At 45.7% G+C, this 25,999-nt stretch overlaps 1 protein-coding gene across 3 annotated transcripts in view; it reads left to right on the top strand.

Moving 5' to 3' along the window:
• The first annotated feature begins 1,412 nt into the window (after window positions 1-1,412).
• Window positions 1,413-25,999, top strand: part of FAM83E (family with sequence similarity 83 member E) — a 64,821-nt gene continuing 40,234 nt past the window's right edge. Inside the window, exons 1-2 of one of the 3 annotated variants that reach the window (XM_069948232.1) lie at window positions 1,413-1,706; window positions 22,891-23,455. In XM_069948232.1, coding sequence (XP_069804333.1) covers window positions 23,006-23,455 — 450 coding nt within the window. In that variant the 5' untranslated portion in view covers window positions 1,413-1,706; window positions 22,891-23,005. Of the gene's footprint in view, window positions 1,774-2,622; window positions 2,742-22,890; window positions 23,456-25,999 lie in introns of those variants that run through there. The other 2 variants (XM_069948229.1, XM_069948231.1) reach the window with 2 other exon arrangements.

Below are 25,999 nucleotides of genomic sequence, written 5' to 3'. Positions count from 1 at the left end.
CAGTAGGGGCAAAGTGGCCATGTTTTTGAAGCGCTGGATAACCCCTTTAAGCCCCAATTCCACAGGGCGATCTCCATGAGCATGCGAGCACTAACCTGTCAGGTCAGCGCTCGTTTGCTCCTCATTCCCTGCTTGCTGCCGGCGCTATTACACGCGCTGACAGCGAGCAGGTAGGTGCGGGGGACGGGGCGTAGGGAGCTGTGGGTGGGGCTGCCCAGGTAATCTAGATCATCCAGGGAGCCTATAGGCGATAGTGGCGGTCTGCTGCCTCCGCTCCTGTTGCACGGAGCAGTGGCAGCAGATCACTCCTCATTTGTCTTTTAACATGTTGAAAAACATTAAAAGACAATGATCAGCTGATATTGTGCATGTTCATTGCCTTCTATCACATGGAGCAATTATCGGCCGTAATAGATGATAATTGGCCAAATATGTCCGATAATCGCTTAGTGTAATAGGGCCTTTATCCATAGAAATTAACTATAACTCGAATGAGAGTCTGAAGCAACTAGTGTAGGATACCTTACTATTGTGAAAATGTATTTTGTGCATATACTGTAATACATGGATGCTTGGTGACTTTGTTCTCCTGGAGATGTCCTGAACGGTGGACAAAAGCTCGGATAAGACATATAGGAAGAGATTATTGTTGTGAGCCCTTTAAAGGCTGTACAGTATACAGAAAGAAAAATGTATTTGAGAGAAAATGACATGTAGAGTTTGAAATTAGGTCCAAATTTTAACACTCAATATTGATTCTCTCTTAATGCTACAATCATAGAACCAAGTAAGACGAAAAGTACTAGGAAAATCCATAGATCATATTGATCCCTACAACAAAGAGAACTTCTGTCTGGCAATAAGGCTACACAATGAATGTGTTGTCAGCATCCATGCTCAGAAGTGACAATAAGAGTTAAACTACCCCATTGTGTTTGCTGTGTATGTTAATTGTGGTCTGTCGCCAGGTGTTCCATGATTGTATACTAACAATAGGCCCCATTGTTATGGATCATCTGATAGGAAATTCTGAATCCATAATGAATTGCTGTCTGCTTTGTAATACACGTTATAGAAATGTAGGCCTGTGGATTATTACAGAACTAGCCCCGGCAGAAACAGTTAACAGGTAATAACACTACTCAACAATGAGGTGATATATGAAACCGGGAAACTATGTATTGTATAACCAGTCTGTAAAGGAAAACACTACTGATGGCCTCCTGATCCGCCGAGCTTTGGTAAAAGCTAAGCAGACCTCAGCTAACGTAGTGTATATTCTGCTCCCTCTCTGTTGGTTTATCATCTTTATCTTGCAAATGAGTCAACTGATCTGCTCAAGGTGAAAAACGCTTCCTGGTTACTACAGGTGAGTTGCATGACCTACTGGTGTGTCTCCTGTGTCTGGCGTTATGACAGGAAGAACAAAGGCAGGGAGAGCAGGTGCACAGCGACAAGGTGCAGAGAGCCAGTTGCTTTGAGCTACGCTGACACCTTTCCCACAGTCGTTCACAGATAAACACAAATAGATCTGAGGAGTCGTAAAGACATCTTGTGCTTCTGGGGTCAAGTTTTCAGCAAGACTCAAGTCTGAGAAATACTGCTGGGAATATTTATATTATTTTCTGTAAATATAAATTATTGCAAACTTCAAAGAAGAAACAAGCGGTGGGAAAAGATGGCCATAAAACCACGGGAAAATGAAGGTATCCCTTATAGATTGTTAAGAACTTCTGAACTGTCTGCAAAATAATGAAGAGGGCTTCTTTTCAGGTATAGTTATATTATTATTATTATTATTATTATTATTATTATTATTATTATTATTATTATTATTATTTGTATGTTATTACTATTTTTATGTTATCGCTGTTTGTATGTTACTACTATTTGTATGTTATTGCTGTTTGTATTTTTTTGCTATTTGTAAGTTATTACTATTTGTATGTTATCGCTGTTTGGATGTTACTACTATTTGTATGTTATTGCTGTTTGTATGTTATGACTATTTGTATGTTATTGCTGTTAGCATGTTATTACTATTTGTATGTTATTGCTATTCACATTGTATGCTCTTAACGTGTAGCCGGAGGTTAGAGTTATTTTGCATATACTGTATTAACAAAGGTTCTCTGATATACTTTTAAAGGAACATCCAATAGAAATAAGATTTTTGCAAATGGAGTAGGGCAATTGAGGGAGTTTTCACTTGTTTTGTGATCACCCGGCTTTAGACTGTCATTTATAGGTCTATAGTTTTGTAGTCTTGGAACGGGATTGAGACAACTGACTGTCAAGTCTCAAGCTGATGAAGTCCTGACTTCGCTGCTGTAGTTTACAGCCCTTCCTTATACGATCCTACTACCAGCAATACTAGATTTAGCACCCAAGGCAAGGCAAGAATTTTCAGAATTTTACATTGATGGCCTATACTCAGGATAGCCTATAAATATTTGATCAATTGGGTCCAACATATGCCCCCCCCCCCCCCACACACACACACACACACAGTCAGCTGTTTGGCTCCAGTACATACACCATAAACTGGTCCAGAAGCTGTGTGCTGTTTATTGTGCAGTGGTAGTGCCAGGCTACTGCATCTCAGCTCCTACTGTGACACCACACAATAAACCATGCACAGCTTCCAGCTCGATTTATTGTAACCAGGGCTTATCCAAACAGCTGATCATCAGAGAAGCCATTGGTTATAATCATGCTGACCAGAGGAGTAGGCCATCAAGGTAAAATGCTGGAATTTCCGTTTTACATTTCCTATGCCCATACCACATAGGGGTTGGGGGGGATAGTACTTGTTCCATCAGTATTGAACCCCAGCTATTCTCCACTTTAATCACTTATTTCCATGCCTACCCTAATGTAAAACCATAAATCCATTCAACATATTACCCCCATACCATTTCCCCTGTCAGCCGTATACTCTGCCCTTTCACAAGTCACCTTAAATTGTACTTTTCCCCAACCGCCCCTATGCTCTGCCTTTGTTACAGGTGTAAAAAGCCATCAACCTGATTGGCAGTACGCTATAGACTCCTGTATAGCCAGTCTCCCTGCTCCTGTATAGTGGTGAGCATTATATGCATAGTCACTTACCACTCATCATCTAATTGTTAACGCATTTTTTATTTAGTTTTAATAATTGGATGGCTTTCAGTAAATGTGTAAATGTGTACCCCACTATACTTAAAGGGAATCTATCAGATGGTTTCACACAATGTAACTAATCACAGAGCCAGGTAGTAAAAGGCACCCTTTTACATTTGTCGACTTTTGCTTAAAGTGACTCTGTACCCACAATCTGACTTCCTGACTTTAAATTCAAGATCTGTCCTGGGTTCCGTTCAGCAGTTGATGCAGTTATTGTCCTAAAAGACAACTTTCAAACTTGCAGCCCTGTGCCAAACTGCCGTGGCCTAGAGTATCCGTGCCCTAACCTTGCACCACCCCTCCGCCCTCCTCCCCACCCTCTTCATCATTAGGAATAAAAGGAAAAAAAGGAAAAAAAGAAGAGGCCCGGCGCCTCGTGTAATACTGACAAATATGCAGGATAAAAATGAGAAGTGGAAGGTCGCTCACCTTATTGCCCCTTGGGCTTTATGCGTATCAACCCTCACTGTCCGTGGGGGTACTAGCGGTACCAGGTCCTGTGGAAGGTCCGAGGTATGTAGTGGCTAGGATAATGGCTGCTAAAGCTGATGATACCCAAGACGGGTTACTCCCAAGAAGAGGGGCCCGTAAGAAGAAGTATGGGTAAATAAAAAAATGAAATAAAACGCGGGGGTATGTGGTATCAGCGCTGCCGAAATATCCAAAGGTAGCCGGATGTAATAAAATGAATAATTTATTCTTAAAAGCACAATTATTATAATTGTGCTTTTAAGAATAAATTATTCATTTTATTACATCCGGCTACCTTTGGATATTTCGGCAGCGCTGATACCACATACCCCCGCGTTTTATTTCATTTTTTTATTTACCCATCATTAGGAATGACACTGGGGGCGTGGCTTGAGCATGGCAGAGTGAGGACGCGTGTGACCGCAGCTCCGGGCCCTACGTTACATTAACAGGACTTCACACACCGCTACCGCTTCACCGTTATGCCCACTGGGGGCAGGAAGGCACCCGCTATCAGGTCGGTCAACCCCCGAAACTCCCTGGACCGATTTGTCCGGTCTGCAGCGAGTGGATCCCCGTCCTCCCCGCAGCACACTAAGATGGCCGCCGCACCTGCCACACGGCGCGCCACACAGAAGACGGCTCCTGCATTCCCGGAGCTGAGCCAGACCCTGCCGCCGATCCTTCGTACCCCGCAGGGAGATGGACTGTCGCCCTCAGTCACCACTTCACTAGACCCCCAGACCCCGGTGGCCCCTAACGCGCTGCTCACTGAGGTGAGAGCCCTGCTTCAGGCCCTCCCCACCAGAGAGGAACTCACCACCCAATTGGCGCGCATGGAAGAGTGCCGAGCCGGGGACATGGCGGAAATCAAAGCCTCGATATCCTCCATCACAACTGCTGTGTCCGGGCTGGAAGCGAGACAGGACGTCACAGAGCAGGCTCTTACTTCCATTACCCCTCGCCTGGACTCCCAAGATGTGATCCTGCGGGACCTGATCGCACACGTAGACGACCTCGAAAACCGGGGTCGTCGCAACAACGTGAAGATCCGTGGCCTGCCTGAAGATATCGGGCCAGATCGCCTCACCCGTGCTGTTAGACACATTTTCAACTGTTACCTGGGAGACCCCTCAGACACCTCCATCGAACTGGATCGCACTCACAGGGTAGCTGGCCAACGTCCGGCCGACAGGAACCGGCCCAGAGACGTCCTGTGCCGGGTACATTACTACCAGCAAAAGGAGGCAATAATGCAACGTGCGTGGGAGCGAGGCCCGATGCAGTTTGAAGGTGCAGAGATCACTCTCCTCCCGGACCTCTCTCGACGTACCCTGGCTATGCGCCGCATGCTCCGTCCTCTCCTAGATGCCATCAGAGACCTGGGAGCATCCTACAGATGGGGCTATCCATTCCACCTCATTATCAGACACGCCGGGACCACCTACTTGCTTCGCACACCACAAGACCTGCCCGGCGCCCTGGACCTTCTCGGCATACCGTCGCTTCATCTGCCGGACTGGACGACTCCGGACCTCCCGTCCCTACCGGCTGGTGCTGTTGCAGGAAATCGCTCCCCACGATCAGGAACGAGAAGATCCCGCTCTCCTCTCCGTGGGGGCCCTCGTTCCCCCCGTCATGGAGGGGACCGCTTACCCCCGAACCGCCAGTCAGAGCCCCGCTGAGTTGCATTCTCCTCACTGAAGTCAGCTCCATGTTCGGGTTATCGCCGTTGTGTTCCAGTTGATCGGTTCCGGTTCCTGCTCGTTGCAGCATACAGAGACGCCATGCCGACTCCGAGGATCCTGCCAGCCAAGTAAGACTGATGTCAGCAACAAGATGGCCGTGATACGGGATCTGCTCTTGTCGCTGCCTATCATCAGCAGATGGAAGATAGGCCTGATTCTTCCTAGCCCTCCGCCCCCCATATGAGCCCCGGTCATACCCCCCCCCCCCCTTCCCGCGCCCCGGGGCACTGAACGCCCCCCCCCTCCCCCCCCCTCCCCCGATATCCATGGGCACGAATTCAAGATCACCTATAGTCCCCACCCATGTGCTTGTCCAACACCCCCCTTCTCCCCCCAATCGCCCAGCCCCTGGATCAGGGTCTAGTCGAGACTCCAGCCGCATTGGCGAATATGGACCTACAGTCTGCCGCGGGTGGGCCTGCCAGGATATCACTGCTGCCCTGCCAATGTTCCCCCCCTCCCCTCGCTTTCCCCCCTCCTCCCCTCGCCCTCCCCCCCTCCCCTCGCCCTCCCCCCCCCCTCGCCCTCCCCCCTCCCCCTCGCCCTCCCCCCCTCCCCTCGCCTTCCCCCTACCCCCTCATCCATTCCCCTTCCCTCACCTCCCCTTCCCTCCCCCCCTTCCTCCTCCTTCCTCCTCCTTCCTCATCCTTCCTCCTCCTTCCTCCTCCTTCCTCCTCCCTTCCCCTCCTTCCTCCTCCCTCCTCCTCCTTCCTCCCCCTTCATCCTCCCTCCTCCTCCTTCCTCCTCCTTTCTCCTCCTTCCCCCTCCTTCCTCCCCCTTCCTTCTCCTTCTTCCTCTTTCCTCCTCTTCCCTCCTCCTTCCTCCTCCTTCCTTCCTTTCCTTCTTCCCCCCCTCTTTTTTCTCTCCCTTTCCTCCTCCCCCTCCTCCCTCTTACCTCTCCTCCCCTTTTCCTCACCTCCCCTTCCCCCCCCTCATCCCCGTCCCCCTCCCCTTTCCTCCTCCCCCTCTTTCCCTCCCCCCTCCCCCCACCCCTCCTCTCCCCCTCCCTCTCCCCATCCCCACCTTGCCCTCACAGGATACCTGGGGGTGTAGCCTGAATCTACGGGCCAATATTGTTAAAGCATGTTCTTGGATTTATATGTGTGTTCGAGTTCTCTGTTTTACAGGGGACCGCCAGAAGGCGCTAATGCTCTACCCTTACCTTTGTATGACCGACCTCTCCTGCTACCTTCCCTTCTCCTTGCTCCTCTATACAGGTACCTCCGACCTACTAACAAAGCGGAGTCTTTACCTCCCGTGAACGGGGTGCTCTTCTTTCTTGTCTCACACACGATGCCTCCTGTCTGTTTGTCTGCATACTACTGTCTGTTTACCGTTGTTTCCCATGTCTCTCCTGCCCCTCCCGTCCCCACAAAGGAGTCCCCTCATAGGTCTACCACTGACCCTGGGGCCCGGATGCGGTCCTCTGACCTGCTCCTCCGCGTTTTTTCCCCCAGTCCGCTGCACAGGGATTTTTCCTCTTTTCTAATTTCTCCCTATCTCTTCTTACGGACGGTAGTCCTTTGAACTTCCATCCTCCCTAGTGCTTGGAAGGTTTTTTGCCTCCCTACTCCCCCTCAGCTTCCCCCCCCCCCCCTGTCTTCGATCTCCCTCTCTCTTCTCTCTCCTCTTTCATCCTCCCCCCCCGCTTGCTGGTTCTCTCTTCCTCCAGCCTCCCCCTCTCCCCTCTTCCTCTTTCTCTCCTGTCGCCTAGGCGTGCTCCTCACTTAGTCATGTCAACAGTGCTTTGTGTATCGCTCAACGCACAAGGCCTAAACGTCCCGGAGAAGCGCTCCTCTTTGCTACGTCTTCTAAGGGCTAAAAAGGCCGCGGTAGCCTTTATTCAAGAGACACACTTCCGCAGAGACCAAATGCAACGGCTGTCCAACCGCCACTTTCCGGATGCTTACCACAGTTGCTCCCCAGACTCCAAAACAAAAGGGGTTACGATCTTGTTTGCCCATACAGCTCCCTGGGAATTCTTGGATCAGAGATCGGATACAGAGGGACGGTTCCTTTTTGTAAAGGGGAAAATGGCGGGTATCCTTTGCACCTTCGGCACGGTGTACCTCCCCAATGTGGGGCAGGCTGCCTCTCTGGAGAGGTATCTCTCGGAGGTCGAGGACTTCCTAGAGGGTGTGGTTGTTCTTGGAGGTGATCTCAACATGGCTCTTGACCCTCTTCTGGACTCTTCTTCTGGCCATTCTGCTCTTTCTTTCTCTTCCTTAAGACAGGCAAAACAATCCCTTCACTCCTACCAGCTTATGGACACCTGGCGGTTGCTTCATCCCCGCGATAAAGACTACACCTTTTTCTCGCACCCGCATAACGTATATTCCCGTATTGACTATCTTTTTATTTCCCATGCAAACTTGGACTGTGTGACGGCGGCCTCCATAGACCCCATCTCTTTTTCCGATCATGCTCTGATCTCACTCTCTCTCTCTTTCTCTCCTCCCCAACCGCGAAGCTGGTCCTGGCGTCTAAACGAGACCCTGCTAAGGGACCCAGGGGTCCTGGCCGAAGTCCGGACTGACCTCTCTACCTATTTCTCTGTTAATACTTCCCCCGAATCTTCCCCGCTGGTGGTATGGGAGGCCCATAAATGCTTCATAAGGGGGACATTTATCAAACTCGCCACTCGCCTTAAGAAGGAGAGATTGGCCAAAATACGGTCTCTGATAACGCGGATTGCAGACTTAGACAAACGGCACAAAACGACTCTGGATCTTGCCACAGGGTCGGAGCTAGCGGATCTGCGAGGTAAGCTGAGAGAACTCACCTTTGCAAATGCCAAGGCCTCTCTAGCGCGATGCCGTCGTCATTATTTTGAATTCGGCAACAAACCGGGCAAGACCCTAGCTCGGGCACTGCGCCAACAGAGAGCCCGTTCTTTCATCCCCCATATTACCTCCTCCTCCGGATCCAAACAGTCCTTATCTTCCCAGATAGCAGAATCCTTCAAGGACTATTACACCTCCCTCTACGGCCTGCCAACCCCCTCGCCCTCCCCGGACTCCCCACCCTTCCAATCGGCAATCGCCTCATACTTGGCGGAATCGGGACTGCCGACATTATCGGAGACGGATGCAGCCGCGCTCGAATCCCCCATTACACCCTCAGAGTGGGAATGGGCTCTTAAAACATCCCCTTCGGGCAAAGCCCCAGGTCCTGACGGGTTCACCCTGCCCTACTACAAAACCTTCGGGTCTCTCCTCCGGGACCATTTCCTGTCTGCCTTTAACTCTGTGTCCACTGGCTCCCCCCTCCCCCTGGATGCCCTCCGCGCCCATATCTCCGTCATCCCCAAAGACGGCAAAGACCCCTCATCGTGCCAAAACTACCGCCCCATCTCCCTCCTGAACCTGGATCTCAAATTCTTTTCAAAAATTTTGGCGGCTCGCCTTACCCCCCTTTTGCAAGCCATAATTCACCCTGACCAGGTAGGGTTCATGCCCATGCGAGAGGCCCGCGATAACACCATTAGAGCCATAAATATCATCCATTTAGCCCGTTCCTCTACCCTCCCTGTCATGCTTCTGTCTACAGACGCGGAGAAGGCCTTTGACCGTGTAGCCTGGCCCTTCCTTTTTGCCACACTGCGGCATGTTGGTCTTGGGCCTCACATGCTGGAGTGGATAGGCTCTTTATACTCCCAACCCTCGGCCCGGGTTTCGGTCAATGGCCTTCTATCAGCCTCCTTCCCCATCACGAATGGCACACGACAGGGCTGCCCCCTCTCCCCTCTGATCTTTATCCTGACTCTGGAACCCTTCCTTAGACATGTGAGGCGTAATCCGGACGTCTCTGGGGTGCGGGTGGGGTCAGTGGAACACAGAGTTGCGGCCTACGCGGATGACCTCCTATTTTTCCTTACCCAGCCCATAGTCTCGCTCCCCAATCTGCTGTCAGAATTATCCCGCTATCAGGCCCTCTCTAACTATAAAATCAATCTCCAGAAATCTGAGGCACTCAACATATCCCTCCCTCCCGAGACAGCCTCCTCCCTCGAGTCGTCCTTCCCCTTCCGTTGGACCCGTTCCTCCCTCAAGTACTTGGGGGTACAGCTCACACCTTCCACAGCTGACCTTTACAAAACAAACTTCCCACCTATGCTCCAGACGATAGAGAGGGACTTGCTTCGCTGGCACAGGGGCACCTTCTCCTGGTTTGGCCGCTGTGCAATTTTTAAAATGAACGTCCTGCCCCGCCTACTGTACCTCTTCCAGGCCCTCCCGGTCACGGTGCCCCTGTCATACTTCAGGCAACTCTCCTCACTACTTACCAAATTCATATGGGCGCATAAACAACCACGCATAGCAAAGACAGTTTTATATCGCCCCAAATCAAAGGGCGGTCTTGGACTGCCTAACGTCTATCACTATTATGTCGCTTCCCACCTGGCCAGAGTGCTGGATTGGCACCGCCACTCCTCCTCGAAGTTATGGGTGGACCTGGAAAAGGCGGTCGCTCCGTTGTCTTTGCTGGCGGCTCCCTGGCTCCCGGCCTCCGCCAGTCTTGCGGGCTCCCACCCCACTATCACCCCGACACTCCGGGTCTGTCATAAGCATCTCTCCGCTAGCTTCATGGCCCCACACCCTTCCCCTCTGTTCCCAATTCTGGACAACCCATCGTTCCGCCCGGGGATAGAAGATGCTGCCTTCCGCATGTGGTCGCGGGCTGGACGCTTTCGTGCCCAATCCTTTCTTAAGGGCACAGTTTGGCCCTCGATCTCTGACCTTAATGCCCTCAATGACCCCACCCCTCTAGGGTTTTGGGGATCACTCCAGCTCCATCACTTCCTTCTTACCCTCCCCACGCCCTCCTGTTTTGCCCGCACACTCACACCTTTCGAATCCTTGTGCCTGAGTTCTGGCCCTCTCCGACATTCTCTCTCTATCCTCTATGCCATGTTGGGCTCACCCCCCGATCAACCATCTCCCCCCTTCCTCGGGGCCTGGGAGGAAGACCTGAACACACCCTTCACCGCGGCTCAGGTTGACAGAGTGCTCAGGTTCACGCACTCCTCCTCGATCTCCTCCCGCATACAGGAAGCGGGCTACAAGCTCCTCTCCCGTTGGTACCGGGTACCTGTCCGACTGCACAGGATCTTCCCTGAAGTGTCCCCACAGTGCTGGAGGGAATGCGGCGAGGAAGGCTCCCTCCTCCATACGTTCTGGAGTTGCCCCAGATTGGAGTCTTTTTGGAAAGAGGTTTGGCGTATCGCCTCCACTTTCACTGACTACCCCCTCCCTTTCTCGCCTGCCCTTTTCCTCCTGCATGTGTCCGACATCCCTCTCAAAACTTACCGTACCTCGATCCTCCGTCACTTGATCAACGCTGCCCGAGCCTGTATACCCGCTACGTGGCGCCAACCTGATCCCCCTAGCCTTGCACTGTGGTTACGGAAAGTGGAGGACATCAAACACATGGAGGACCTGACTGCTCAACTCCATGCCCGAAACTCTAAGTTCTTCCAGACCTGGTATTACTGGGAGCTGTTCACCGAGACCCCTGAATACAGGTCTCTGCTGACTAAGTGAGGAGCAGCCTGTCCCCCTTTCACCACCCCTTTCTGTACTACCCCTCTACCCACCTGCCCCCCCCCCCTTTTTTTTTTTTTTCTCACCTCCCCTCCCCCCCCCCTAATCTGTTGGTCTTCAGACCTCTTTTTGGTCGAGCGCTAGCTCACTCCCTATCCTCCATTTAAGTTTGCTATGCCAAATAAGTGTACTTTATGGGAGCCGCGTTTAGGTCTGTTTTGCCCTGTATGTTTGTCTATGAATGCTTCAGCGCCCTGCGAGACGCCAAATGTATTGTTTGCTGTATAAAAATTTTTTGAAAATGTAATAAAATTTAGAATTTAAAAAAAAAAAAAAAAGGAATGACACTGGCAGGATTTTTCCTATTCCTCTGCAGTAAAAAACTGCAAAGGTGCCTTAACGATCCAGCCCATGTGCCGTGCTTACACAGCTGATGAATAGGAGAAAATCTGCCTGGAGCATTCCTAATGAAGAGGAGGGCGGGGAGGAGGGACAGAGGGGTTGTGCCAGCCTAATGCATAGTCACTCTAGGCCATGCCAGTTTGACACAGGGCTGCAAGTTTAAAAGTTTTCTTCTAGGACAATAACTGCATCACCTGCCGAACAGACAGATCTTGGATTAAAAGCACCTATCCGACGGTACAAGCGGTTTGGGGGGGGGGGGTAGATTGTGGGTACAGAGTCCCTTTAAGAGTAGAGAAATTTTAAAAATGTTAATATATGCAAATGAGCAGCAACTGCCCAGAGGCCAGGGCAGATAGTCCCCATGGGGCAAGGCTGATCCCCTCAAGTGTCTGTTCTCATAGGTGATAGAAATGCGGTACACCTGGACACCTTCCTCTCATTTTCATTATTGTACTCCAGATGAAAACAAATTCAAATCAACTGGTATCAGAAAATTATATAGATTTGAAATTTCCTTTAATTTAAAAATCTCAAGTCTTCTGTACTTATCAGCTGCTGTATGTCCTGCAGAAAGTGCAGTTTTCTTTCTAGTCTGAACGTGTTCGCTGCAGGACACACAGCAGTTTATAAGTATTAAAAGACTTACTTTTTTAATAGAAATAATTTACAACTCTGTATTTTTTATTCTCTGGAGTACCCCTTTAATAAGGGTATGCTTGTGAAGGTGTTTTAAAACTATATCTGGTGCTGCAAATTACACTGTGTTAAACCATCCAATAGACTTCCATTAACCCTTTGACATATACTGTATGCCATGATTCAAATGAGAAAGTAAAGAGAGGGTTCAGTGGCTGAGCTCCCTCCACATATCGTGAGTTCCAGTCACTGTAGACAGCCAACACTTGTCACTGACTGAGATCATTCTGATGCAGTCATTTAACTCTCTAGATGCTGTGATCAATAGAAATCATGGCATCTAGTGAATCTTTAACAGGAGCTGCAACTCTTTAGGTTCCAGTCTCAGTTTAAGGGAAACTCTCACCCCCCGTTACCAGGCAGAGCCCTGCCGACCCCCTGGTGGAGACCCTTTAATTACCCAAAGCACAAAGTCCCGCTCGTGGACCTTCTCCCATTGCCGAGATATTGCCGTCGGAAGCCCAGCGCGCGCTCATCAGAGATGAGTCTGACGCGCATAGAGAATGAATTGACTCGTCATTCTCTATGAGCATCGGACTCATCTCTGATGAGCGCGCGCTGGGCTTCCTATGGCCGGGCTCTGCTCGGGCACGGGGGGTGACAGATTCCCATTAAGATAATTAGTTGTCATGGCAACACAAGGTCTTATTCATTATATGCATATATAAAAACTTTAATTGCCCTGCAAACAATAGGCCACATACAGCTCCCTTGATAAAAAAATAAAAACTTTATGAATAGTTTTGAAGGAGCCCCAAAACACTTGGGTGCTTGTAACATTTTTCAGTGCTCGATTGCTTAACTCGAGTAATGAACCCCATCGAAATTAATGGGAGACTCAGGCATTTGACCAGGTGGCCCCTGCTTGGCAGATGGGAGGGTGCCTGGTTAATTTATTTCATTTTTTTAGTTCTAACTTTTGTATATTTTGTCCCTTGAAGGGATGTTTAAATGAAATATACAAAAATTTGAACGACAAAATGCAATGGATTTCTGCAACACCCAAAAACTGGATTGAAATGGGACATATAGCTGTTATTAAAGGTATTTTTCCATCTATACCCAAGCCCCCCAATGATCAATTGAGCACTAGATATGAAGTGAAAAGGGGAAAAAATGTAGGCGGCAAATTTAAATCCATCAGGATGGGAACAGGGTGTACACCCATGATAAGAATGGATAAACTGTCCTCAGATGCACACCCTGAAAATGCACTGTAAATGCAGTGTGAACATAACCTTATCCAAATCATTGTGTGTTCTCCGAACGCGAGTGATTTGTGACTACGAACAGTTTCATATTGGTTTTAATGCTGGCTGCAGATATACACATTGGGGGAGTTGTATTATTCTATCATGCTAAAGACCAGACAGATAGAAACTGTACTAAATGAATTACAATAGGGCACACTGTATGATAAACATGTTTTTCTTTATACCAATATTTTGAGCCAAGATAATGACGCACGCCATTATTGAAACTGGTGCACTTTATTATCTCTTAGTCACGTCCCACTTCCTTATACCACCGCTTGTCTGTCTTTCTTTATACCAACATACTGAGCCAAGATAATGACGCACACCATTATTGAATATGATCCATTTTAAGTTACCTCTTAGTCACATCAGTTTCTAGATACTTTTCAGCTCTGTTAAGTTCAATTGAGGGAATGTACATCACTTCTCTGGTGCATTTTGCTTAGTAAATACTCCCCCTTGGCATTAAAGAGAAAATTATTTCTATGACTATGATACTAAAATACTTGACCTGAGAAGGTGACTCACCAGCATTTTATCTGGTGGCCTTAATATTAAAGTATAAATATGAAAGCACTTCAGAGAGCTCAGACTAGCCCTCCTCCCTGTGACGCGGCTCCATTAGAATAAATTGAGCTGCGTCACAGAGTAGAGGGGTAATCATCACACTGGGGGCTGGCCAGCCCGCCCGCCTCCAGTGCTTCAAGCCCAGTTGGTGCTCAGTAATAGACCGGCGCCATGCACAGGAACTGGTTAAGGAGAAGGCAGCGGCACCGGCATCCCCATGCTGATGCCGTTCTATTCATGTAAAAAACAAAAAAGCGATGTACCAGTGGTACATTCACTTTAATGAGCTCCGGTAGAGTGATAGCTGAGCTGTCATTGGTTAGGCTGGGTTCACACTGCGTTTTTGCAATCCGTTTTTTTTTTCATCCGTTTTGTGCAAAAAACGGATGAAAAACGGATGCATGTGTGTGCATCCGTTTTGATCCGTTTTTCCATTGACTTCCATGATAAAGAAAAAAAAAAAACAGATCGAAAGGGATGCGGTTTTTTTTAACGTACAGAAAAGTAGTGTTGACCCTACTTTTCTGTACATTAAAAGAAACGCAACCATGGGTAAATGACACCAGCTTTTATCTCACACAGATTGATAAATATTAAACTATGTCTTTTCTTCTGGGGCTTCAATAAAGCTTTATAACTTTACCATATGATTATTTCTGTGGTACTACATGTGTGTTACAATAAGAAAAAGGGGGGTGGGGAACAGTGAATGAAGAATCAGGGCATCCCCTTAGTTCTGGCAGTTGACAGTCACAAGGCACAGCACCACCGTGTCTCAATGACATGTAAAAAGACTTTTTAAAGGGGTTGTTCCATCTCAACTAATAAAGTTAGACTTGTAGGCCTTGCCGAATTAAATATTTTTGCAAATACTTTCATTAAGCAAACTTGTGTCGTTGTCCTGATATGCTTATTTTTCATCCCATTGTTGACAGCTCATTGTCTAGGTTACCAACCATCACTCTGCTCTAAGAGCAGTGGTCTGACTGATGAATAAATTAATATGTTTGTATGTATGTTTGTATGCATGTATGTGTAATTAATATGTTTGCAAAACTTGATGAGCCCTACAACTGTGTTAGTTGAGGTAAAAATACAAAACTAGAGAAAAAGAAATGGCTGCACCTCATACCTATGGCTGACACTAATGCATCTCGGCTACATTTAAAAACCGACGCCAGGATGTTGGTATATAATTTGATCAAACCATATTGCCTCATGTACCGTGTGCAGGTTTTCTGGCCCACATGAGTCTCTACACTAAATTAACACTGTGCCGGTCAGCGGCCGCCAACCCCGCCAAGCAAGCGGCAACAAGGGAGGGGGGCCGAAATGCGAACGAGGTATTACTACTTACCATTGCACCAACAGGTAGAATGGGAGAAAGAGGAGGTACTTACCATATGTGCACAGGTGCTTCCTGCTAATTGGGGTCACATGGGTCTAACAAGGAGGAGTGCTAGCCACTTAGAAAGGGGAGATGATTAAAAAAAAAAAAAAATTATAGGTAAAAATATACGTTTTAAGCTCTGTTCCCACAACATCCTTTTTGGCAATTTTATAGCCCCTTTTAGGACAGACAGCATTTTAGTGGAAAAATATGGGCATATTATGCAAATTACTGCCATGATATGCATAATACGGACGTAATTTGGAACCACAATGACAGCTGTTGAAAAAAGCGGCTGCAAAACCATCAAAACAGTTGTTGTGGGAACATCCTTTTAGAGGGGTTTTCCAGGGTTTTTAAAAAACTGTACACAGGCCCTGAAATAGAAAAAATACTTCTTTCACCTCCAATGCCTGACAGAGGATATCTAATCAGTAGCCGTGGATTTAGAGCTAAGTGCATTTTTTCTACTCCAGCTCCAATCTGTACACAATTTTCTACAAATCCTGGATAATCTCTTGAAGGTGTTTTCCTATAATTACAACTATGGACAATTATCGCCTATCCTGCTAATTATGAGGAAATAATAGCATGTGTTAGTTACTTTGAACAATATGTTTGTTGTAAGTAAGAATTTATTTTATTTACAATAAGAATATTTAATAAAATCCATACACAGGAACAGGGGAGCAGCTGCCATAGTAACTAATCAAATCCCAATTCTCACTGAGCTGGCCTGCAAAATTTGATGAGTAAACTGGTAAAAATACATGTTTGAAGCTCTGTTGCCACAACAACTTTTTTTCCCGCCATTTTACAGCCCCCTTATGTGTATTCCCCATTGAAGCCAATGGCAGTTGAAAGTTCTTTGGGGCATTTTTGGGGCTATGTAGGAGTACTCCATCTTTCCCCTAGGACTAATATTAGCATGATTTGTGTCTATATCATATCCATTTTTGTGGACCATAATGTGAAGCTAATGCTAATCTATTGTGCTATTCACATGGCTGCAAAAATATATGTATCGTTTAAAACACAGCGTTAGATTTGTCTAACCTGCTGATATTTCCCCTTTTACGTCTAGAAAACAGACCATCAGGATTTACTGTACAGTAATCAATATACTGATGAAATACTGATAAAATTGTGGTGGTCAAGCCTGGTTATGGACGACCGGGCACTTGCCAGATGGTGATGTGTGACGCCACCGATGTAGTGGTTGGTTGGGATATAGCTCAGCCAGATGGTAGATTGTCGTGACGCCAGTGCCAGTGGGGTACACAGGTATGGAGGCACACTTGCTTTTAGTTTAAGAGGGCTGTCTATGTCCTTTCCCCTGTGGTGTGTGACCTGCCCGGCTATGAGGTGGGTACTTATCATGGTGGTCCAGAGTGGAGCTATGACCCACACGGACTATCATGACCTCCACCCACAGAAAGGGGAGCTGACCCAAGGATAGAGTAGTTACTGTGTAGGTGCTGGAACAATAATCACTGATCACCATATCACAAAATGTTCTTTATTGTGAGAATGCTTTGTACAATAGCTGATCATAGACAGTAGACATGACTAAGAGCCTTTGGAGTGGAAGAGCTGAGCTGAATTGGTTGTGTGAAGAAGTAGAGTGAGCTGAGAACAGTAGAGAGGAGTTGGTGCTGCAATTTTAGAGTAGTGGAGAGGAGTCTGTGCTAAGAGTCCCAACCCAGGGTAGAAGTGTGCTCTGCCGGAACTTTAGAAGAAGTAGAATACTGAAGAATACTACTTGAGGCTATGTTCACACTGCGTAAATGTCCAGCCGCATATTTTTGCGGCCGGATATATACGCGGTAAACTCCGGCCGGAGATTTACGCTACTTGCGGCCAGCTACGTACGGACCGCGAACTTACGCCCGTAGTCTACTTACGCTTCCCGAGCGCCCTACGTAGTGATCTGACAGCGGTCTTTTACTTGAAAATCTTCGCCTAGCCCCGGACACCCCACAGAACCTTTTGGATCAGCACAAAAAGCTGCAAAAATGAAGAAATCACCACTACGTACGGGACCGCATGTAACGCATGTAACCGCAAACAATGGTCTGGTTCATTTTTTACGGCGCCGCGTACGATCCGGGCGTAAGTTCGTACGTAGAGTGAACTGTGCAGCCGTACATCGTATACTTTCCATTGTACGCAAACTACGTAAGTCTTATTCACGGAACGCGCTACGGCCGGAAACTTACGTAGTGTGAACATAGCCTGAAAGTAGATGTATACTTGTGTCCGTGTTTCGACCTTTGTTGTCGTGATACCACCTGCTGCCTTACAGTGTCGGGTGACCTGTCCCATTAGAGTGACACAAGCCCCAGACCTTGTTACCTATGTTGAGCAAGGTGGCCAAGTTTACCTGGTTACACCTGCACTTTGAGATAGAGTACGTAAGCTTATAGCAACTTTGCTTTATCCGGATCAGTTCCTCTTGTTTCAGGATACTGTCCTGCACTTTTAGAAGTGTTCACGGTGTGGGTTGGGGTGTTCTCTGACTTGTCCTCTTCTGAGTAGTTTAGCACTGCATAGTTGGACCAAAGATAGTGTCTAAAAGAAAAGTCTCTCCGTCTTCCATGTGCGTCAGTCTACTACCACACTCCTGACTAGACTACACTGGACACAGACTGGAGGGGGGACCTGGCAAAGCCACAGCCCAGCTGGACTACAGCAGGGTCTGTCTTGTCTTGCGTCTCCTCTCCATCAAGACTTGGGTAAGACTCACTAAGTGTGGGCGTGCACTTCCTCTCCCCATGTGACAACTTCCTACAGGAGGTGTAAGGTCCCTTGTGAGTGGTGGAGGAGAAAGTGTGAAGAGTAAAGGAGAATAGAGATAGGTGAAGAAGAGAAGTGGGCTCTCATTGGTTCACAGATTATAACAAGCAGTCACCCACTGCTACAACAAGTTAGCCCTCTTATCCTTTCCTCTCCTCTCTGTCCCTATATCACTCTGTTAGTCTCTTCCTGCTCTGCTCTAACTGCTGCCATCCTGCTCTCTCCTCCACAACAGCTGACTGGCCATTAACGAACCACCTTATATAGGGGCCTGCAGCTGATTGGACGGGCGCTAGGGATTGGGGTTAATCCCTTTCTCCCGCCCCGGGAACGCTCCAGACAGTATGTGCGGCCGCCATTTCGTTTTTTTGCTAATTTGTGGCCGCCATTTTATTTTTTAATTTCCTTAAAGAATTGGCGGGAATTTTGTTTCCCCTGATTCGCTTTGCTCACCTCTATTACTAATGGTATTTCATGCATAATGCAGTGTGAAGCTGGCCTTATAGTGGTTTTACAAATTGGGGCAGCTTTCCTGTCTCAGCACTAAAGATATAGGCTTACAGGACTGTGTACGTCACTTATTATATGTTTTTAGACACTGCGCACCTTGTCTGACAAAAGAAGGTGCAAGCAAGAAAAGAGAAGTGGAAAGGCACTAATACACCTTCCCCAAATTCATGAAGCAATGAGTTAAAACAGCAGAGCAACAGTCCAAGAGAATGTTTGTATAGTAATAAAAGATATTTGCAGTAGTTTTATATTGTACTCATCAGAGTGTAACCAGTAATTATTTTTGCGCATTTGATAGCCACCCTTCACTGCTCACTGTTAATGTATAAATACAAGCAAGTTGGTGTTCTTTACTTGCTGTTGGTAAAATATTAAAGGTGCCCCTAGAACAGGAATGAACAGCAAAGGTCCAATGTGTAAGGTGTATCTGGGCCAGCAAGTTTTTGATGGCAACAAAGCGAGGCAAAGAGAAATATTTGCATATACATTTGTGCTGCACAGAAGCCATGTACATTGGAATATCCTGGAAAGATAAAAATTACATTAAAGGAGTTATCCAGTGCTACAAAAACATGGCCTTTTTCTTTCAGACCCTTGTCTCCAGTTACGGTGCGGATTGGAATTAGGTTCCATTTACTTCAATGGAATTGAGCAGCAAAACCCTGCCCAAGCTGGATACAAGAGTAGGGCTGTCTCTGGAAGAAAGTGGCCAGTGGCATAGCTACCATAGAGTTAGGGAAGGCGGTTGCTATGGGGCCCGTGGAGGGAGGGGGCCCCGGAAGATAAGAGCCTCCTGTGTCCTTTTGCAAAACAGAGCGTGTAACAGTGCGTAACACACCCCTTATGTACTGCAGTGTGTAAGTGACCCAGTGTTCTCCTACATGCTGCAACGCAAAAAAGGGTTAATTTGCTGAAGACAATTAGCTCTCTGCCTCACTTCTCTGATAACCTCTGACCTCTGTTCTCTGAGCTCTTGCAGAGGTCAGGGGTTATCAGTGCAGGTGTAGTGAAGGAGAGAGCTAATTGTCTTCTGTATTAACCCTTTTTTTGTGCTGCAGCATTTAAGAGCACACTGGGTCACTTACACACTGCAGTAAATAAGGGGTTAAGCAAAAGGTAGTCTGCTCCTGCTCCTATGTATATAACCATGAGGCTCCTAATAGGCTGTTATAGTTACATACAGTGGATGGAAAGAACAAGCAGACATTGGCTCTCTCCTCTGCCAGTCACTGTTGTGGCAGGATTCTGCCTCTGGCCCCAAGAATTTAGTTTTTTGGCCACATCACCGAGTATATATATATATATATATATATATATATATATATATATATGTATATATATATATATATATATATATATATATATATATATATTATAGTGTGTAGGGGAGGGGGGCCCCATAAAGTTTTTTGCTATAGGACCCCATGAATCCTAGCTACGCCCCTGAAAGTGGCCATGTAGTGATGGATAACCCCTTCAATGACACACGCCACCCACGCATAGGACTGATGCCACACACACATCAACCATACATAGGAAACAAGCTGTAAATGCTGCACACGGGGCGTATGGAAGGCGTACGCCAGGGAGAAGGGGCAATTCTGCACCTTCTCCCTGACGTATGCCTCTGGCGTACTCTTCGTAAATCCCCCCCAATGTGATACACACCAGTCATACACTGGACACATCGGATACACACCAGTCATACACTGGACACATGTGATACACTCCAGTCATACATTGGACACAATGTGATACACACCAGTCATACACAGGATACATGTGATACACACACACCAGTCATACACTGGACACATGACACACACACCATTCATATAAAGGACACATGTCACACAAACTAGTCATATACAGGACACATGTCCCACACTGGTTATGCACAGGACACATGTGATACTCACCAGTCATACACAGGACATATGTCACACACACACACACACACCAGTCATATATAGGACACATGTCACACATGCCAGTCATATAAAAGACACATGATACACACCAGTCATACACAGGACACATGTGACACACCAGTTATACACAGGACACATGTGATACATACCAGTCATACACAGGACACATGTGACACACCAGTTATACACAGGACACATGTGATACATACCAGTCATACACAGGACACATGTGATACATACCAGTCATATACAGGACACATGTGACACACCAGTTATACATAGGACACATATGATACATACCAGTCATACACAGGACATATGTCACACACACGAGTCATACACAGGACACATGTCACACAAACTAGTCATATATAGGACACATGTCACACATGCCAGTCATATAAAAGACACATGATACACACCAGTCATACACAGGACACATGTGACACACCAGTTATACACAGGACACATGTGATACATACCAGTCATACACAGGACACATGTGATACATACCAGTCATATACAGGACACATGTGACGCACCAGTTATACACAGGACACATGTGATACATACCAGTCATACACAGGACATATGTCACACACACCAGTCATACACAGGACACATGTCACACAAACTAGTCATATACAGGACACATGTCCCACACTGGTTATACACAGGACACATGTGATACTCACCAGTCATACACAGGACATATGTCACACACACACACACACCAGTCATATATAGGACACATGTCACACATGCCAGTCATATAAAAGACACATGATACACACCAGTCATATACAGGACACATGTGACACACCAGTTATACACAGGACACATGTGATACATACCAGTCATATACAGGACACATGTGACACACCAGTTATACACAGGACACATGTGATACATACCAGTCATACACAGGACATATGTCACACACACCAGTCATACACAGGACACATGTGACACACACCAGTCATACACAGGACACGTGACACACACCAAACACAGAACATGTAACACACACCAAACACAGAACATGTGACACACACCAGTTATACACAGGACACATGTCACACACAGCAGACATACACAAGATACGTCACACACACTAGTCATACACAGGACACATGTGACACACACTTGTCATACACAGGACACACGTGACATGCACCAGTCATACAACGGACACATGTCACACACAGCAGACATACACAGGACATGTGTGTTACACACCAGTTATACACATGACACATGTCACACACACCAGTCATACACAGGACACATGTGACACACACCAGTTATACACTGGACACAATGTGATACACACCAGTCATACACAGGACACATGTCACAAACAGAGAAGATATACACAGGACACGTGTGTTACACACCAGTCATACACAGGACACGTGTGTTACACACCAGTCATACACAGGACACGTGACACACACCAGTCATACAGAGGACACGTTACACAAACATACATGTTCACACGCTTTAGGACTGACATGTCTAACCCCTAAATATAGCACAGAGGATTTCTGTCACTTTACAAAATTATAAAGTGTTGCCCCCCCCCCCCATCATCAGCACTAGCCTGCAGGTGATTACTGTTCATGCATTGCAATGTATAAAGGAAGGTATAAAATATGTACAGTATTACAGTATCTGCTGATACTGACTATATAGCTATTGGAGATTATACATCGCTCATTACTTTGTTCACCGTAAAGAGAGTGTTTACTGCTCTCTGTAAAGATGTATCATTTCATACACCTAATGGGCCAATAAAACTGCTATTAGAGACATTAGTTCAGAATACCAGAGAATTCTCATAATCGGCAAACTGCATATATAAGGCTATATTCACATGCCGACATTTTTGTGAAAAGCCATGTCGTTTATTTGAATAGGGTTGTTTCTGCAACATATGTGCAAGCCCTATTCAGGTAAACGGGACAGCTACAGACATCTCTGCAACACATTTGCTACCAGTAAATAAGCACCTAAAGAGGTTCTCCAGGAGATAAAAATATTGATGGCCTATTCATAGGTTTTCAAATTTAGACAATTATATTTTGGTAGTTTCTGATTGCCTTGTGATTGCCCATAGAAAGTATATACTGGAGCAGGGACTATGGTCGAAGACAGAAGTCACTGCTCTTTTACTGCTCCTGAGCCTTTGAGCACACGTAGTAAGTGTAAGACACATACAGCATTGATGCTTACCTCAGTGTACAAGAGCAGGGGTGAAATTAATCCAACATCAATCACACAAAGTTTGAAATCCAGAATAAATTCAATTGATGCTGAACAGTAACTGAATGTAAACCTGTCTGAAATAATATAGAGAATAATATTGGGGCAGACTAGATTACTAAAAAAGTTTGTTTTTTTTCTTTCCAGAGTTTTCTTTGCATTCGGTGCACAGAGTTCAGCAGTTACAAGACGTTCAAAGACTCACCAGACAGATAAACTCTGAATACATGTTTTATATTTATTTATTCATTAGTTACTAAAAATGGCCAACTCTCAGCTGAAATGCTTGGAAGATGACCTGGAATTTGTGGACATTCCTGAAACAAGTCCCCAATTTTATTATTCAGAAAAACAACGAAATGCCTTGGAAACACTTTTATCTTCTGGAGAAGCAGCTTATAAAAATTACCTTAAAAGTGAAGGGGCTAAAGAGTTTTTATCCCGGGAAGAAGTTATTTCTCTAAAATGCTCTGCCGTGGATTCTCAACTAGGAAAACTGGAATATGAGGACGATTCTGAGCTGGATGATGATATCAGCTTAAGTTACTGGCCAGGAAGATCAGATGTACCAACACCTATGCTGGACCTTGGGTGGCCAGAGGGAGACACATGGAAAGGTATTACACGTGCAGAGGTGTACACGCACCCCCCATCCAATAATTCTCCACCTATTAAAGTGGTTGTTCGGAAAGCCATACAAAATGCATCAAAGGTATGTGTCATTATAGTGTGTGTTGCCCTCTGAAACGTTAAACTTGTAGGTATTTTTTCATGTTTTCTGCTATTTTATCAGTTTGTCTTTTTATTTATTTTTTTATTTTTGTATCCTTCCTTAGAACATTGCTCCTGTAGTATCATCAGCTAGATGCACAGCACTCATCTCACCTAACTAACATAACCTTTCATTTTTTAAAGTTGATCCACCTCATAGATATCAGTTCTTTTAACATGATATAAATAAATAAATATACATAATTTAGTAACAAAGTTCATTTTCTTCAATTTTTAATGCAGTTCTTCCATTTTTTACTTTAGTATAACACAGATGCATTGGTTTCAAGTTACATTGTTACTTTTTTCCTAGACGACCATTATAACTATGACCTTATAACATAGCATCAGCACAGGTTATAAGTAGAGTTGATCGAACCTCGGAAAATCCTTCCCGAACCTTCCGCATTAGATTGCTAATGCCTTCCCGATCCAGGGGGAGGAGAGTGCCCGGGCACTGCCTGGAATTCCAGGATTCCAGGCAGTCCTCGGGCACCCTCCTCCTTTTGCACGGACCGGGAAGGCATCAGCAATCTAATGCGGAAGGTCCGGGAATGTTCGAATTTGATCGAACCTAGGATTTTCCAAAATTGTAACCTGAGGTTGTTCGAACTTGAAGGACTAGTGTATGTATGCAATTTATGTCCCGCCTATTAAGCTCCTTCTCAGTAAGCGTTAGATAAACTAGGTCTCTTCACAAATATCAACTAACATGATATACAACAGGTATAAATGTTGTCAATGGAAAGCATTTGTCAAACGAAATGACATGGTATTTTTGGTATTATATTGTCAGATGGTGGGGACTAGTATGTATGTATCGCTATTGTTGTCACCTCATCAATATTGCCGTTTCACCTCCTCACAGAACTATGCTTTGATCAGTCAGCATTTTGTCATTGTAATAAATGCTTTTGTTGTTTATAACAGTATAACCAGACAGATAATAACTAGTCCTTTCTCACTCAAATATAGCTTGCTTCAACTATGTTCAGCAATTTTACAATGTAAGGGTACAAACCCACTTGACGTATTTGCTGCGTGAATCAGTCTTAAAAATAGGCAGGCAAAACGCAGGTTGGCTTTATACAATTGTTCTGCGTTAAAATACGCAATTGCATATTTTTGAAGCGTGAAGCTACATGCGTTTTTCGCACAGGTTGTTAACAACTGATGCTTTGCTAACAACAAGCTTCACGCTTCAAAAATACGCAATTGCGTATTTTAACGCAGAACAATCGTATAAAGCCAACCTGCGTTTTGCCTGCTTATTTTTAAGACTGATTCACGCAGCAAATACGTCAAGTGGGTTTGTACCCTAATGATCATTTCAAAATTTGTGGCCACCTACAGAGAAAGCAAAAATGAATTTGTCAATAACTCAGAAGACTTAACCAGTTGTTATAAAATCTTATTAGCCAATTGTGTGGCAGAATTTTATAGATTTAAACATTGGCTCAGATTTATTAATCTGTCCAAGCCCCCCCAAAAAAGGAGTCAGTGAAAAAAGCGGTAGCCTCCTTTCCGAACCCAACATATGCCATTGCTGTGGTGCTTGGGTCCCTACTGCTGCCCTACACTTTTGAATTGAATTTTAAAGAATTTTTGAATGGCATGGCAGAATGAGAAAACAAGTTACTGCAGCTCTAAGACAGAAATGAGTAGTAGGTCAAACTCCTTTCTAATACAGTCCCATGATCTAGAGTTGTTTTTTTTATTTACATAAATGGTCTTCTAAATTAATTTGCTAAAAGATACCAATGTTCGTTCCTATACTCGTAAAGAGTGATTTTCACAGAGATTATATGAATCCTGCACGTCCAGTTTCAGTCTTAACATTAGCCCAGAAAAGGCCATGGAACAGTATACAGTGTACCCATTCCATATCTAAGGTCACCTTATTGTGGTGGGATGGCACACACTATTTGATCAAAAGACATCAAAAGAGCCTTTTTTTCCATTTTTTTCTATAGCAGTTTGACAATTCTATATGTCTATATTAACCACATGTCTTGGTATTTGCAGCATGCTCTTGCACTTTTCTGTATTTTGTCTATACTTGTACATAAATACACCTTATATTTCACTCTTTACATTATGCAGCTTACTCTGGTTGCTCAGCCTCATGATAGGCTGACACTATGTTTTCTAAAAAGATCACTTTTCAGCAGTCCTAATCATTATCATCAAAGGCACAATCACAATGAAAGGGGACCTCTATATATAGATAATTTTTATTTACACTGCTCATAATAGGTGATTACAGCAGCTCACCTGCACTCCCTACCTAGATACTGTCCACTGCACAGGTGGGGTCACGGAGTATGTTAAGAATATTTTCCCATAGAGGGCAATGAATCAGCTCCAGACTATGGTGTGGTGGCCGCTGTAAATCATATCTCTAAATGCCTTCAAGATAAGCTTAGACAAGATGGCTGCCCCATAATAATAATGTACAGAAAGTAGACTAAAAACATACAAACAG

The sequence above is a fragment of the Dendropsophus ebraccatus genome, chromosome 12, assembly GCF_027789765.1.
Source record: "Dendropsophus ebraccatus isolate aDenEbr1 chromosome 12, aDenEbr1.pat, whole genome shotgun sequence".
Classification (NCBI taxonomy): domain Eukaryota; kingdom Metazoa; phylum Chordata; class Amphibia; order Anura; family Hylidae; genus Dendropsophus; species Dendropsophus ebraccatus.
The sequence above is the reverse complement of the archived record's forward strand: the minus strand, read 5'-3'. Positions and strand labels throughout refer to the sequence as shown.